Consider the following 17,651-nt stretch of genomic DNA (forward strand, 5'->3'; position numbering starts at 1 on the left):
GCAACTAGAGAGCTGTCCCCGCTTGACACAACTAGAGAAAGCCCAGGCACAGCAACGAAGACCCAGTGCAGCCAATGAATGAATAAATAAAATCAGAATAAAAAAATTAGTCCCTCAGTCCCACTAGTGACAAACGCTCAACGGCTACATGAGTCTGCTGACTACTGTACTGGATAACGCAGCTACTAAACATTTCCATTGTCACTGAGAGTTTGATTGAACAAAGGTGTTCTAGAACATAAGCCCCAACAGAAACACAATAAGGACTTCATGGTGGTCCAGTGGTTAACACTTCACCTTCCAATGAAGAGGGTACGGATTCAATCCCAGGTCAGAGAGCTAAGATCCCACTTGCCTCGTGGCCAAAAAACAAAAAAGGCGCAAAAATATTGCAACAAATTCAACAAAGACTTTAAAAATGGTCCACGTGAAGAAAATCTTTTTAAAAAATAAACACAACAGTGGCCTCGTCTACCTTGTTTACCACTTTTAGAATGTCTCCCCTGTGGTGGACACTTGACGAAATAAATGTTTACAGAAGTAAGGATGAATGCCAGCATCTTACATAGCAGTAACTGTCTTGAAGCGAAAGGAAAGTGGGTCACGATGAGAGTTCTGGTCATCACACCAGGAGCTCGGAAGCCGTGCACATCCACTCGGAAAAGTAGTAGCACAGTGGTTAAAAGCACACAGGCTTGGGTACCAGATGTTGGGTTTGAGCTTGGTCCTGCTACTTCCCAGCCAGCTTTGTGTCCTGGCACAAGTCTCTTCTCCCAGAGACCCAGTTTCCCTGTCTGATAATAACAGAAACTATATGGGCAAACCAGAGTTAATGTTGTCAAGGGCTTACAATGTGCCTGATGCAGAGCAAGGCTTATGGAAGTGTCAGTTTCTTTTATGGTCCGAATCCATTCCTTCTTACTGTCCATAACCCATTAGGACTTCTATTATAGGGTCTATTTATGGCAAAACACAGATGCCTTTGGCTTCTATGAACCAGGCTCACTTGGGGCCCTAATTCCTCCAGGAAATCCTTGTTACCACCCTCAACCCTTGAGACCCCCTTCTGTGGATTCCTACAGATTGTTATTTAACTTTCTGAGCAAGTTCCATCACCTTAACTCCCATTAGCTGCTTAAGGGCAGGTGCGAATGTTACAGTCATCCTTGTTCCTCGCATCCACTCGGGTGGGGAGGGGAGTGGACTGCTTCCAGAACCCATCAATACTAAAATCTGCTGTTGCTCAAGTCCCTCCCTTAATATGGTATAGTATCTGTATGTCCTCCCATATACTTTAAATCATTTCAAGATTACTTAAAATACCTAACGCAATGTAAACCCTACATAAATGTCATAAATACAATAAATAGTTACTGCCTGCAACTATTTATTCCAATTTTGCTTTTTGGAACTGTCTGGAATTTTCCTTTTCTGAATATTTTCTACCTTTGGTGGGTTGGATCCGAGGATGTGGAACCTGCTACAGAGATACAGGGAGCCGACTGTATTCCCCACCACATACACAGGCCAAGGCCGACCTAAGGAGCTCAAAAAAATATCTGGAATGAAGAAAAGGAAGTACCACTCAAACACAGCCCCGACTGTTTCTCAAACACCATTTCTCAGCACCATCAATTTCACTCACTGCAGGCCAGCTATTCCCTCACTGTGGTCCTCTAGCACAGCAGTCCCTAACCTTTTAGGCATCAGGGACTGGTGTCGTGGAACACATTTTTTTTCACAGACCAGGTCAGGGGGATGGTTCAGGTGATAACACAAGTGATGAGGACTGATGGGGAGTGGCAGTTGAAGCATCACTTACTCGCCCACCACTCACCTCCTGTTGTGTGGCCCAATTCCTAACAGGCCATGGACGGTAGCGGTCCACAACTCTGGGGCTGGGGACTCCTGCTCTAAAGTACAGGAAGGATAAAGGAAAATAAGAGGAGCCATCCATAATCTTGGTGCACAGAATTAGCCATTAACATGTGGCATTTGTGCATATGTGTGTACGTGTGCGCTCAGTCGTGTCCGACTCTTTACGACTCCATGGACTGTAGCCCACCAGCCTCCTATGTCCATGGAATTTTCCAAGCAAGAATACTGGAGTGGTTGTCATTTCCTTCTCCAGGGGATCTTCCCGAGCCAGGGACCAAACTCACATCTCTTGCATCTCCTGAATTGGCAGGTGGATTCTTTCCCACTGTGCCACCTGGCATTCTTGCTTCCTGCCTTTTTCCTACGTATAAATAAAATTTTTGAAACTAACACAATATAATGACTATTTTCCATTAAAGACCAGAACAATAGATAGTTAAAATCCTCTCGTACCATGTCACACCTAATCCAGACCTGCTCTCCACCACTGGAATTAATAATTTATATATGCTATTTTTTATTATATTTATTTTTGACTCTGCTGGCTGTTCACTGCTGCGAGTGGGTTTTCTCTACTTGCAGTGAGCAGGGGCTACTCTCTAGGTGCAGTGCGCGGGCTTCTCACTGAGGCGGCTTTTATCGTTAGGGAGCACAGGCTCGATAGTTGTGGCACACGGGCTTAGCTGTTCCGAGGCATGTGGGATCTTCCCAGATCAGGGATCGAACCCGTGTCTCCTGTATTGGCAGGCAGATTCTTTACCACTGAGCCACCTGGGAAGCCCTATGTATATTATTACAAACTTATACATGTGCCTACAGAGTACGTATAGAATGATTTTGCTTTTATTTACATAAATATTAAGACTGCTGACATTGTTTATGCAACTTGCCTTTTCACTCAAAACTGTTTTAGAAATGTGCCCGTTGTTTCCAGCGTCTCACAAATGGTATAATAAATGAGTCTGTGATTCTAAGCCTTGATAAGTCTTAAGATTTTTTTGAGAAGTTTAGTGTTAGTAGAGTCCTAATATGGACTATACTCAAGTTTAGTTTTCAAGTGTTACCCTGAGAGACAGCTTATATATGTATAAATATGTGTATCAGCTTGATTGATACATAATTTATATATGATTCAGCACTGAAAGTGTCCAGATCAATTTTTAGTGTATTCAGAGTGGTACAGATATCACTACAATGGATTTTAGAGCCTTTGAATCACCCTAACAAGAAACCCGGTACCCATTACCAGTCACTCAAAGGGCAGGTTGGATGGCATCACCTACTCAAAGGGCACGAGTTTGAGCTAGCTCTGGGAGATGGTGATGGACAGGGAGGCCTGGTGTGCTGCAGTCCGTGGGGTCGCAAAGAGTCGGACACGACTGAGCGACTGAAGAACAACAACAAAAGAGCAGGTTTTTTTAAAAATAAAAAAAGTGAGGTCACTCAGTCGTGTCCGACTCTTTGCGACCCCACAGACTGCAGCCTACCAGGCTTCTCCATCCTTGGGATTCTCCAGGCAAGAGTACTGGAGTAGGTTATTCTCCATCTCCATGTTGGAGACAGAGCCAGAGAGGCCTTGCTTCTAAGGTGGACTTACCCTCTGCGTCCTCCTCTCTCCTGCTGCTGCTATGCACAGAATTGCCCACATCTCTAGAGCTCTGTGGCCCTCAGAAAGACCCCTAGTTTCTCCCATCTGAAGGGCAAAACTTGGGTAACATTTCATGGCCAGCGTCAGACACTGGCTGGTCTTGAAATCTGAAGAAACTCAGAATTTGGATGATTTACTGTGCTTCACATATAATGGGACATGAGAAACTGGATTATGCCCAGTGGAGGCAGGCAATAGAAGCCACACCTTGATTCCAAGGGAGGAGAGGGGAGCAGAGCGATCCAGGTGGTCCTGTACCTGTTAGAAAGCTCTGTGCTCCCTGCTCTTCCTAAGAGGAAAACCAGCATGGCTGCTCCAGGCCATGGTTGAGTCAGGTCTATGGGGGTGAGAACTTCAGAGCTTTCCTATAAATACAGAAGCCCCTTTAAAGTTGACATTAAATTTCAAATTTTCATTTAATATCCAGGATTTGTTGGAGAGAAGCTGGGAACATAATAATGCTTGAAATTCGGAGAACAAATCGCACAGGCCAAGTCACATGATGCTGGGAAAGATGGAAGGCAGGAGGAGAAGGGGACAACAGAGGAGGAGATGGTCGGATGGCATCACCGACTCGATGGCCAGGAGTTTGAGCAAGCTCCAGGAGATGGTGACAGACAGGGAAGCGTGCTGCAGTCCACGGGGTCACAAAGTCGGACACAACTGAGCGACGGAACAACCGAACAACAACCACAAAGTCGCATGAAGGCATTCCCTCCTCAGGTGGCCACCCAAGCCCAGGGCGAGGACAGACGTGCCCAGCACCTCTCGGAAAGTCTGGGGAGTTCACACACAGGTCAGGGCTTCTCCCGCCTCACTGGTTATTTCTCCTCTGTCTGCCACTCTCACATCCTCTGCTTCGCCTTCCACTCTTTCCCACTGGTCCAAGCACAGGAGATCTCCCCTGCTGGTTCGGCTTAGCTATAAAGCAACAGTGTGGGCTTCCCTGGTGGTCCAGTGGTTAAGAGTCCGCCTGCCAATGAAGACAACATGGGTTCGACCCCTGGTCGAAGAGAAGATCTCAGATGCCAGGGAGCAACTAAGCCTGCACACCACAACTACAAGCCTACGTGCCCAGAGCCTGTGCTCTGCAACGAGAAGCCACCGCAATGAAAAGCCCATGCACTGCAGCCAGAGAAAAGTCCATGCACAGCCAAAAATCAAATTAAAAAGTAATAACAATAATAAAGTAAAATTTTAAAAGTAATGAATATTAAAATAAATAAAGCAACAATGGGTTCAGGGTGGGGGGTGCGCTCACAGTCTTGGGATGCCAGAACTGAAAGGGACCACTGAGAGCAACTATTTCATGGGTGAGGAAGCCAAGTGGCTAGCTCTGGATGGCACACTGGGTTGGTAGCAGAACTTGATCTGAACCCAGCAGTCCTGATACCCAGCCCACAGCTTCTCTGAGACTATGAGGCAGGAAAAAAAAAATTCCCAGCAGAAGGTCAGAGCTTTCAATACATACCGACTCTGCAACGAAGTCCATAGTATCAAATGTGATTCGGCCTTCTTTCTTCTTCTGGAAAAAACAAAAACAAAAAAGGAGAGGAAGGAGAATCAGCCAGACTGCTTCTAGAATTTTGCATTGAGACCCTTCTGCATAACTAGACCACCATGCAAGGCAGGCAGCCTTGAGAAATGTCCACCTCTGCTCAAAAGCCCAACTCTGCACAAGACTTGGGACCAGAACTGACAATATGTTATTATGGAGGCAGAGAGAGAGAGAGCAGGGGTAGGGAGAGGGAAAGGAGGACAAAGAGAGGCTGGAGGGGAAGCCAAAAGAGGAAACAGAAGCAAAAGAGAAAGGGAGGGAAGTACAGTAAGTCCCCTACATTCCGAGAGCACCTTTGTAAGTCTAGTTTGTTCTAAGTCCAACAAACAGCCTGGAAACCGAACTAACACCATCGGCTGTATAGTACTGTACTGTAATAGGTATGTAATACTTTCCACACAAATAATGCCTAAAAAACAAACAAAAAAATACAGAAAACATTTTTAATCTGACAGTACAGTACCTTGAAAAGCACAGTAGTACGGTGCAACAGCTGGCACAGAGGGGCTGGCATCAAGTGAACAGGCAAGAAGAGTTACCTACTGGAGGAGGAAGAGAAGGTGGGAGATGGTAGAGCTGAAGGGTGTCAGCAGGAGACAGAGGGCCAGCTGCAATTTCACTCACATTTGACATTGATGGGATGCACGTATGTACCTTTGAAAGTTCGCAAATTGAAGGTTTGTTTGTAAGGAACTTACTGTATGGAAGGGGAAATAAAGAATAGAAAGAGGGATAAAAAAGGAAGGAACAAATGAAGCCTATCTTCGCTAAGTGCCTATAGCAAGCCAGGCACGGCTTATCTTATTCCATTTCATCATCAGGACAAAGCAGGTAGTACTAAGCAGCCCCGCTGGGGATTTGAAGTGGGTGAAGGAAGTTGCCCAAGAATCACACAATGAAACGGTCCTGGCCTAAAGGATGGCCAGGGAGAAGAGGTGTAGGCGGTCTTAGGGATGAGCTAATCCAACCCTATTTCCTAACAGATGCAGGGAGGATGTGGAAAGAGTAGGGAAAGGGGCAGAGAAAGAGGGAAAATGCTACGACGGGGGAGAAGAAGGGAAAACAGGGACAAATAAGGCCCTGATCACCATCCTGTGCTACACTAGGGAAAGCGGAAAGTGAAAGTTGCTCAGTCATGTCTGACTCTTTGTGACCCCATGGATTATAGTCCATGGAATTCTCCAGGCCAGAATACTCGAGTGGGTAGCCTTTCCCTTCTCCAGGGGATCTTCCCAACCCAGAGATGGAACCCAGGTCTCCTGCATTGCAAGCAGATTCTTCACCAGCTGAGCCACACTGGGACCCTCATTCGTTTCTCTGAGCACACCTCACTCCTCCCCCAGAGCCCACTTGGATCCCTGTCTTCTCCCTCCATTTATAGTTTGTGCATCGATCTGGTGCTTCTCAGGGAGGCTGATGAAAGAAAGATGTAGTATTCACAGAGGTCTGGACTCATATATTTCACTGAAAACTAGTCTATGGCTCTCTGCCTGACGCTACTCCCCAGCCCGCCGGGTTCCCTGCCCGGAAGCCGTATGACCCCCATAGGCTGGCCCATCCGGACAGGGCAATGTTATTAAGTTTAGCCTCACACTCCCTTGATCACAAGCCTGTCATCTGGTCTTCAGCTTCCAGGTGCCCAGGAATCACCCCAAGTCTGGTAACCCAGAGACTCCTGGTCTCCAGGGCCCTTCCCTTCACCACCGTGTGACAGCCTGTACCAGAATATACCAGAATGTCCTTCCTGAGGTTACGATTCTCCTACTCTATCCCTTCTCATCAGGGCAGAATCTGGCTGCAGACTTGTTGGCAGCATAGCATAGCTCATCTCAGGGCAGAATCTGGCTGCAGACTTGTTGGCAGCATAGCATAGCATCTTCAAAACATGTGAATTTGAATGTCTTTAGATGGGGCAAATCCTTCTCCTCCAGCTGCCCCCAGGTGCCTACTTCCTGCTACATCTTCAACTCAGCCACGGACACACAGTTACATTACCTGCTGTCCCCTTAGAACCCAATCTAAGACACTTCCGTGTACCCCATCACCACCCCTCTGTGACCCTCTCCTTGGCTGCTAGCCTTCAGAAACCATGCTGGGAAATACTTCGGAGGGAATCACCAGATGTAGTGGGGGAGGTGGGGCTGGGTCTAGTCACTTTTGGCAAACAGGACTCTGGGTAGGGTTTGTCCAGGAACTGGATGAGGAAACTTTGGAGCCCTGGATAGTAATAAACACACCTTTGGGGACCCAGAACAACTTAACAGAAAGGTGATCTTTTTTGAGCCGAAAAGGGCCTCAGGATCCATTGCTGGGATAAAATATCTGAAATTGAGACCTTTTAGAAAATTTAGGAAGCATGGTCACCAGGATGGCCCTGCAAATGCCTCCTTCTTGTCCAGGTGGAGGGACAGGACAGAAGGAAAGAAGACAGCCGAGATGAAGTTGGGAGGTATATGGGAAATCCTGGCTCCACTGTGACTCCAGGATTCTTCTGGCTGTTTTGATTGCCCTTGGAAGGGAGATGGCTCCTTCCCCACTCCTGATGCTTCTCTCCATGTGGAGGGAGTTGTACTAGGAGAACATGACTAGCCCTGCTCCTTTCACATTGAGAGGGAGTAACTTAAAACTCTCTGGTGAATCTGGAAGAAGAAATAGACCATGATCACCCCCACCTCCCTCCCTTCAAGCCCACATTCCGCTCTGCCCATCTCTGCTATGAAAACAGGGCAGGAAACCCAGCTACTGCAGTGGAGGCCTCCTTGGTCCAACACTGCCCCTGACTGGGGTCGTCGGTAACCCTGTTTCATTCTGGGGTTTAGTATTAGGCAACCATCTGGCTTGACACCCAATGTAAGTTTCCTCATCAATAAAAGTGGCAGCTGGTTTTCCCAGCTGTTTCATCTTTTGTCTTCTCTCTCAGTTGATTCAGAACCTCGGCTGGGAAGTGAGGTGCTATTTGTTGGACCCCTTTAAACCCTCTTATAAACCTGCTAAGCCCAGCAGCTTACATCCCAGAAAGAGAAGATAGGGTGCTTTCTGTGAGCAGTCTCAATGATCTGATATTCCCGAAATCCCCTGAGGCCTTGACGGAACATTTTACACACTCGGTTCATCATGATGATGTCCATGGAGAGCTGGTACAGACCCTGTGCAAACAAAACAAACACAATCCCTGGAAACCAGCTGATTTCAACAGCCAACAGCAAGCTAGATAGTGCTGAGCAAGGTGAAACGTAACAGGATTAAACGCAGTGCTGCTGCTGCTGCTGCTGCTGCTAAGTCACTTCAGTCGTGTCCGATTCTGTGCGACCCCATAGACAGCAGCCCACCAGGCTCCCCCATCCCTGGGATTCTCCAGGCAAGAACACTGGAATGGGTTGCCATTTCCTTCTCCATAGCTACATCTTCAGGAAGTTTTCAAGTCTGCTAAAATCCTATTGGTAGCTTGAAATTGACCAGTATGGGAGTATTTATGCCCTAGAAACTGGCAACTATTATCGATGGGGCATCTCCCTCCCCAGGAGCCAGGTATTGAAATATTCACCAGCCCAGCTTTAGTCAAGTCCTTCACTTCGGTCCAATAATGTGCACAAGTAACCGCAGGCAGTGAGGGGTGATGGGGAAAGCCTGCATGCTGAACTCAGATGGATCTGAAGGAGATGGAACATTGTTGGCTCTGAAGACAGAGGGACGGGCCCTAAGGCAAGGAATGTGGGTGGTCTCTAAAAGACAGGAAGTCAAAGAAACAAATTCCTTCTTCCATCCTCGAGAACGGAACACAGACCTGCTAACATCTGGATTTTAATACGTGCCAGACTTCCAGCCTCCCTCAGATAATAAATGTGTGCTGTGGGTACTTCCCTGGTGATTCAGTGGTTAAGACTCCATGCTTCCACAGCAGGGGCCACGGGTTCAATCCCTGGTCAGGGAACTAAGATCCCACATGCTGCGCAGTGCGGCCAAAAAATGTGGGTTGCTCAGTTGTGTCTGACTCTTTGTGACCCCATGGACTGTATCCTGCCAGGCTCCTCTGTCCACGGGATTCTCCAGGTGAGAATACTGGAGTGGGTTGCCATTTTCTTCAGCCAAAAAATTAAAAATAAACGTGTGTTGTTCTCAGTCACTAAACTGTGGTACAGCCCTCAAAGAGAAAACTCATGTAGCACCTAATCCAAGAGAGGCCATCCTGTCTTTTCTCTGGAATTTGGATTTGGAGCTGAGAACAAATCTCTCCATCCCAGTGTGAACTGGAGTCTTTCTCTACCTGCCAAGTAAGCATGGGTAACAGGGAAGCAAGTTCAACATCAAAGAGACAAACCTAGATTATAACACAATCTCCACATCAACTCACCCAGTTTCCTCAAAAAGTCAATCTCACGAGGAAAAAAATCAAGTATGAGTGATGTTCTAGATTAATAATACTCCAAACAAGTACAAAACATGAACCCTGGCTGGCTCCTGGTTCATAACAACAAGCTGTGAAAGCTATGTTAGGGGCAGATAAGAAAACTACATTCGATAAAGTCACAGGACTGGACGTGGCACTAGTGCGTGTCTGGGTCACTGGGTAAAACACCTTTTTTCTGAGTGGAGAAAAGGTGAAATGAGCTGCCATGTATGAAACCACTTTGAAAAATGGGCCGCACACGGCAGCTGCCTATGGATGCACACGTTTGTAATAAAATTGTAACATACAGAGAGGAAAGAGACACATCGGCTTCTGGAAAGTGATCGCCAGTGAGAAAGGGAGTGCGGCGGTGAGGCACTTTGTCCGTAACTATAATAATTTTTTAAAATATTTATTTTTCTGCTCTGGGTCTTAGTTGCAGCATGTGGGATCTAGTTCCCTGACCAGGGATTGAATCTAGACCCCTTGCATTGGGAGCGTGGATTCTTAGCCACTGACCACAAGGGAAGTCCCAGTAACTGAACAATTTTTTAAAAAATCATATATCTAAAGGGAATACGGAGAAAAGCTTTATCAATACAATTTAATACTTATAGGGAATTCCCTGGTGATCCAGAGGTCAGGACTCTGCACTCACTGTGGGCACATGTTTGATCCCTGGTCTGGGAACTAAGATCCCACAAGCTGCATAGTGTGGCCAAAAAAATAATAATAAAATTTTTAAATAAAATTAATATTGATTGAATACAATTGGCCATTGTCAGGCACTATTCTAAGCCTGTTACGTGTATTGACTTACTGAACCCTCAACAATAAATCAGTGCAGTAGGTTACTAATGTTATCATTACCCTTTACAGAAGAGAGGCACAGCAAATCAAGTAACCTGCCTAATACTATTATTAGTCACATGACTAATAGGTGATAGGGATTGGGGGGATTGCTTTGTTTTTGAACAGTTTTTGTTTTTTTAAGTTGCATCTATTCATTTATTCATTTGGCCGCCCAGCATGGCACGTGGAAACCTAGTTACCCAACCAAGGATAAGATCCCACGCCCCCTGCACTGGAAGCTCAGAAGTCCCAGTGAGAGAGATTTGAACCCAGGAAGTCTGGCTCCAGAGTCCATAAGTTTAATCTATTACCCTACCCTGGCGCTGGGCATTATTCTCTCTCAATCTCCTACTGGTACGAAGGGTGAGTTCAGAGCAGTTCTCAGGGGCTCCGGGTGCAGCCAATGCCAAGGGCAGAGTAGGCTGCAGGGCAGGGGTGAGAGTTCAGTCTTTCTGAAGCCTAATCTGAAACTCTCCTTTGCAACTCCAACAGGTACAGGGTGGCCTTGTTTATCCAAGGCCACCTCCTATGCCTGCATCTCCCTTTTTCAAAATACCTGTCTGTTCAATCTTCCACTCTTCCTCCCAGGGCCCTTGACACTCCTCACCAATTTCTTCCTCAGGATCTGCCAGGAATGGGACACCATATATCTATTCATGGTTCCTGAATTGGCAAACGGCACAGCAATCCCTTTGCCTTTCAAGGGTAGGACCACAAATCTCTCCCAAGAATCCAGTTATACTAGAAATCAAAGCTTCCCTCAGTGGCAAGGTAAGAGCTCCTCTCCATTCCTCATACCCGACCACAGTGGCTGGAAGCCTTGTTCTAACGAATCTATTCTCAGAACCTCCTTATGTCACATTTGAAGATTCTGGAAGGACGACAGGGTAACGGGAAGTAATTGGAACCTGGGAATCTAACATTTAGTGAGCACTCAGACCCATTATTTCAATTAATCCTCACAACTATTCCAAGGTGAGGGGCTTTGTACCCACTCCCTATGTGAGGCTGAGGCTCCAAGTAGCTAAATGACTGCAGAGTCGGGGCCAGCTCAGAGAAAGTAGGAGGCTTCTGGGATGGGGGTAGGGGCATCCAAAATCTCAGCCTGGGGACCACTCTGGGGATTAGAAATTGGAGACAACCCTGGAGGGTATGCACGTGGCACAATCTCATAAATCTTATTAAATCAGGAACACTCAGCAAATTGGAAGTCCTCAACTAAATGGGGTGCCAAGTGTTAAAAGGAACTGAATGGGGGACTTCCCTGGTGGTCCAGGGGTTAAGACTCTACACTCCTGATGTAAGGGGCCTGAGTTCAATCCCTGGCCGGGGAACCTAGATCCCACCTGCCCCAACTAAAGATTCTGCATGCTGCAACTAAGACCCAGTGCAGCCAAATAAAATTTTTTTTTTTTTTTAACAAAAGGAACTTGGTGACTGGAACTCAATGACTCTGAGGTCCTTCCAAAAGTACAGTATTTAAGTTCTAAAATACTTTTTTCTACTAGATCAAACATGACATTGTTACTGGTTAGTTGTTACATCATCTCCCACTCTTTGGGACCCCATGGACTGCAGCATGCCAGGCTTCCCTATCCTTCACTATCTCCTGGAGTTTGCTCAAACTATGTCCATTGAATAGGTGATGCTACCCAGCCATTTAATCCTCTGCTGCCCTCTTCTCCTTTGGCCCTCAATCTTTTCAAGCATCAGGATCTCTTCTAATGTGTCAGCCCTTAGTATCAGATGGCCAAAGTATTGGAGTTTCAGCCTCAGTCAATCCTTCCAATGAATATTCAGGACTGATTTCCTTTAGGACTGACTGGTTTGATCTCCTTGTAGTCCAAGGTACTCTCAGGAGTCCCCTCCCTTTTGAGCCTCCCTCCCCACCTCCCAGCCCATCCCACCCCTCTAGGTTTTCACAGAGCACCAGGTTTGAGCTCCCTGCATCATACAGCAAATTCCCACTGGCTCTGTATTTTACACATGCTAATGTATATGTTTCAATGTTACTCTATCAATTTGTCCCATCCTCTTCTTCCTGTGTCCACCAGATGTTTCTTAACTGTTCCAGAGCATAAAAAGAAGGGAAACTATCAAATTCTATTTATTAATAATAGGTAAGGAGAAACTGACAACTGAGGCCTGATAAAGGTAGCATAAAAAGAGAAAGCTAGAGATTTATCTCATTTATGAATATTGCTTTTAAAATCTTAAATAAATTGAGCAAATGGAATTGAACACCACATTCTAAAATAACATTATTTCAGGAATGCAAGGATGGTCAATAGAGAGTCCATAAATATAATTTATGTTAGCATGACTAAGGAGAAAAATCATCTGATCTTCTTCATACTTTAAAAACCATTTCTGACAGAGGCTGAGTGCCAAAGAATTGACTGTGGCCGTTCTTCTAGCTGTGGTGCTGGAGAAGACTCTTGAGAGTCCCTTGGGCAGCAAAGAGATCAAACCGGTCAATCCTAAAGGAAATGAACCCTTCATTGGAAGAACTGACACTGAAGCTGAAGCTCCAACACTTTGACCACTAGATGCAAAGAGCCAACTCATTGGAAAAGACCCTGATGCTGGGAAAGACTGAAGGCAGGAGGAGAAGGGGATGACAGGATGAGATGGTTAGATGGCATCACCTATTTAATGGATGTTGAGTTTGAGCAAACTCCAGGAGATGGTGAAGGACAAAGAAGCCTGGCATGCTGCAGTCCATGGGGTCACAAAGAATCAGACACAACTGAGCGACTAAACAATATGAATGAACACGTCACTCGGTATCTAGTGCTCCAACGTGCTGGGGACCTTAGCAAGCCTGCACAGAACATGCCTCTCTCAAGAAGGAAGAAATTTCCCTCTGCCTTTCTAGGTTCTTCTGGCTGGTTTAAAAATTAAACTGATATGAGACAGATTAACAAGAGAAAATTACACAAAAGTTTAATAACATGTATACTTGAAAGAAACCCAGGAAAACTGAGTAATTTGCCAAAATGGCCAAAATCCTCACTTTAAATTTCAGCTTCTTTGTTTAAAAACAAAAGAGGATGTTAGGGGGGCTTCCCTGCTGGTCCAGGGGCTAAGACACCACGCTCCCAATGCACGGGACCAGAATTTGATCCCTGGTCAGGAAACTAGATCCCACATGCCACAAGTAAGTGTCTGCATGCCACTACTGAAAGATCCTGCATGCCACAACTAAGACCCACTGCAGACAAATAAATTAATAATAATTAAATTTTAAAAAGAAGATGCTGGGGGTTGTGATTTGGGACTTGAAAAGAAAGACAATTTCATATGGAGATAGAAAAAAACAAATATTTGATAAACACGTTTGCCAGCCTTGCACACACAATGGTGTAACCAGGGGGGGTTAACTTTTACTTTAACTCTTGTTTTTGCCCATTTTGTTATAATCACACATAATGGCCTGCCTCAGAGAACCCTGCCCCCTCTGCATGACCCTTACACTAAAGTGCCTTTCTTCAGTTCACAGGGGGATCTGACCCTGCCCACCTGTGAATGACTGTAAGGAAAAGAAACTAACACATCCCCCTGCCTGAGGCTTGCCAGGCTAGGAGATAAATATTCGTAAGAATTCAATGGTCTTTTACTTTGTTTCCTCAGCCACCCCCATCTCTGACCCATAAAAGAACCTGACATCCAGGCCCCCCAAAAGATGGTTATTTTGAGGTATGAATTTGTCATCTTCTCCGTCAGCCAGCTTTCGTATTCCTTGCCTCAACACCTCGTCCCTGGGATTCACTGGCCTCTCGTGCAGTGAGCAAAGTGAGCTTGGACTGGGTAACAATGGAACATGCAATAGACTCTGATTGCTAGAGTCCTTTGAGTTTCCTCCACCACACTCAGTTCATATTCTTTGAAGGTATCTCTGGTATTAGCTCTATTCCAGGTCCTTTATCTAAATTCTCTAGGCAGCTAAGGGGGTGGGGGTAGGAGTGGGGGTAAAAAGAAAGGTTCCTGAGGTTTCTGTTTCTTAAAAATAATCAGATTAATCTTAATGCCAAAGAGACACATCTTGGGGTGGCAAATTTTGCTTCCCTAGGGAAGCTGTCACATTGGTTGAAGGCTGCTCCTAAAGGCATTCAGTTCAGTTCAGTCACTCAGTCGTGTCCAACTCTTTGCGATCCCATGGACAGCAGCATGCCAGGCTTCCCTGTCCATCACCAACTCCTGGAGTTCACTGAAACTCATGTCCATCGAGTCGGTGATGCCATCCAACCATCTCATTCTCTGTTGTCCCCTTCTCCTCCCACCTTCAATCTTTCCCAGCATCAGGGTCTTTTGAATGAGTCAGTTCTTCGCATCAGGTGGCCAAAGTATTGGAGTTTCAACTTCAGCATCAGTCCTTCCAATGAATATTCAGGACTGACTTTCTTTAGGATCAATTGGTTGGATCTCCTTACAGTCCAAGGGACTCTCAAGAGTCTTATCCAACACCACAGTTCAAAAGCATCAATTCTTTGGTGCTCAGCTTTCTTCACAGTCCAACTCTCACATCCATACATGACCACTGGAAAAACCATAGCCTTGACTAGATGGACCTTTGTTGGCAAAGTACTGTCTCTGCTTTTTAGTATGCTGTCTAGGTTGGTCATAGCTTTTCTTCCAAGGAGCAAGCGTCTTTTAATTTCATGGCTGCAGTTACCATCTGCAGTGATTTTGGAGCCCAAGAACAAAGTTTCTCACTGTTTCCATTGTTTCCCCATCTATTTCCCATGAAGTGGTGGGACCGGATGCCATGATCTTAGTTTTCTGAATGTTGAGTTTTAAGCCAGCATTCACTCACCAGCATTCTGGGCCGAGCAATCTAGTGGCAGAAAAAGCCCTCTGGCAAAGGTGTTCAGAGTGGGAACTCATCTCATTAATGAAGAAATGGCAAGTACCAAGAAGACACAGAGAATTGAAGTCAATAGAGGAGGCCTGGGACTGAGGTCTCAGGGAGAGAGAGCTGGCAGAGTTTAGAGTGCTCTAGAGCTCCTGCATCTTGAAGGCAGAACCAACACCATCTTCTCTTGAACACTGGGGCGGTGATGAAAGAGCTGGCTCTGAGAGCTTTCCTGATACCACTGGCACCAAGGAAAAGCAAGGCATGTGAGCTGACCAGGGAAACACATAGACACAGACAGGCCAATTTTGCAACCTTGCAGCTGTCAAGCTCCATCTGCCAGCATGAGGAAAAACTAAACCAATTCACTCACACAAAACTCATGTCCTAAGGAGCTTCAGTAATGACTTTAAAAGACTTCCTGCCAGCCTGTAATTCTTCTCTAGTCCCTTCTCCATGCACAACTCCAACAGAGATCTTGACCAGGAATAACTCACTTCATTTAAAGGGGAGTTACAGTAAAAAGATAAAATAAATAAACAAACAGCATCAGATCTATATAAATATATTACAGAAAAACTGGAAATGGAGGCAGGGAACAAGAAAAACAAAATGTTAAATGAAAGGCACTCACCAGAAAAAAATTAACATGAAACAGATGATAATCATGAAAAACAAAGGACTCAAAGGGCTTAATGAATTTTAAAGCAAGAGATCAAAGCGAAGACGCAATAGTTCAAAGAAGAGATGATGAAGCAACTGGAGGAGATGGCATTGGCAGAGCTTAGGAAATGAAGTACTTTTTTAAAAAAAGCACCTTACAAGTGAAGGTCATTTCAGAAACATCAAAAAGGAAACGAGCCTTGCTGAATACAGAGGATAAGATTGCAAAAAGCAAGGGAAGGAGCTGGAAATGAGTAATTAAAAGGGAACCAAGGAATAATATAGCCAAAAAGTACAGATATACAGAGGGTGAGAAAGTAGGAGGGCTGAGTACATGGGTTTCTTCAACTTTTATAGCTGTAAATCTTGTTACCCTTTATACCCGATAAACCAAGAAACAGATGTCTAAGCATATTTAAAGACATCAATATAGGGCTTCCCCGTTGGTTCAGTGGTAAAGAATCCACCTGCCAATGCAGGAGACACGGGTTCAATCCCAGGTCTGGGAAGATCCCACATGCTGCACAGCAACTAGGCCCATGTGCCACAACTACCGAGCCAGCACTCTAGAGTCTGGGAACCACAACTACCGAAGCCCCCGTGCCCTTAGAGTCCGCGCTCGGCAACAAGAGAAGCCACCGCAGAGAGAAGCCCACACACTGAAACTACAGTCGCCCCTGCTCACCGCAACCAGAGAAAAGCCTGAGCAGCAATGAAGACCCAGCACAGCCAAAATAAGTTCAAAAAAGAAATAAATAAAATCATATATATATATAATACATTAATATAAATAACCTATTCAAATGAATGAATCAGTATTTTAAGTACTAAAATCAGTCAAGTATAATAAGGAATACAGAGCTACTGGTAGAGCACCACAGTGAAAACAGTTTCATTAAAATTGGGAACTAGGAGGATTGCGTACAGATCGGTGAAAGGAGAAAGAAGCAAACAGATAATGAAGTATGTAGGCTTCTGAATTTACACTGGTTCATCAAGAATGAGAATCCCTAAAAACAAGAGTTAATTACAAACATAATTACATACCTAGAGTCTAAATCAGTAATCTTCTCCAATTCAGCAAAACATCAAAAGATAAAATAGATCTGCATCTCAAGATCAAACATAGATCATAAAAAAAAATGTTAGCAAAAAGAAGTTAATAGTCGGTAGGAGACTAGAGCAAGCCTCTTGGACTTCATAATAAAAAACTAAATATACACAGATGCACAGAACAACCTAGGAGCTTTTTATTCAAACCATATTAGCTGAACCTGTTTTCTCTTCACCACAAGCACAGCTGGGCCCCTGGAATAATGTATGTAGTATGTGGTGTAATGTAAGTGAAATACAATTACTAAATCTAAATTTTGTTGAAAATCTGAATTTCTTGTCTTCTGATAACCTATATATATATATATGTATGTATTTATTTTATTTTTGACATGTACACGTTACTTTTACTTATTATTTATTTTTTTGGCTGCGCTGGGTTTTCATTGCTGACACAGGCTTTCTCTATTTGCAGAGAGTGGGGGCTACTCTCTAATTGTGGGGGGGTTTCCTGTTGCAGATGCTGTAAAGAGCAATATTGCATAGGAACCTGGAATGTCAGGTCCATGAATCAAGGCAAATTGGAAGTGGTCAAACAGGAGATGGCAAGAGTGAATGTCAACATTCTAGGAATCAGCGAACTAAAATGGACTGGAATGGGTGAATTTAACTCAGATGACCATTATATCTACTGCTGCGGGCAGGTATCCCTTAGAAGAAATGGAGTAGCCATCAAGGTCAACAAAAGAGTTCGAAA

General features: G+C 45.0%; 1 protein-coding gene across 4 annotated transcripts in view; it reads right to left on the bottom strand.

Annotated features, from left to right (window-relative positions):
- The window catches only part of CNBD2 (cyclic nucleotide binding domain containing 2), a 63,825-nt gene that overhangs the window by 38,961 nt on the left and 7,213 nt on the right, over positions 1–17,651 (bottom strand). For 2 of the 4 annotated variants that reach the window (XM_044927694.1, XM_044927696.1), the window contains exons 3-4: positions 8,093–8,230; positions 4,998–5,051 (exon numbers count right to left, since the gene is read on the bottom strand). In XM_044927694.1, coding sequence (XP_044783629.1) covers positions 4,998–5,051; positions 8,093–8,230 — 192 coding nt within the window. Of the gene's footprint in view, positions 1–4,997; positions 5,052–8,092; positions 8,231–10,930; positions 10,997–17,651 lie in introns of those variants that run through there. The other 2 variants (XM_006072452.3, XM_044927695.1) reach the window with 2 other exon arrangements.

The sequence above is a fragment of the Bubalus bubalis genome, chromosome 14, assembly GCF_019923935.1.
Source record: "Bubalus bubalis isolate 160015118507 breed Murrah chromosome 14, NDDB_SH_1, whole genome shotgun sequence".
Lineage (NCBI taxonomy): Eukaryota > Metazoa > Chordata > Mammalia > Artiodactyla > Bovidae > Bubalus > Bubalus bubalis.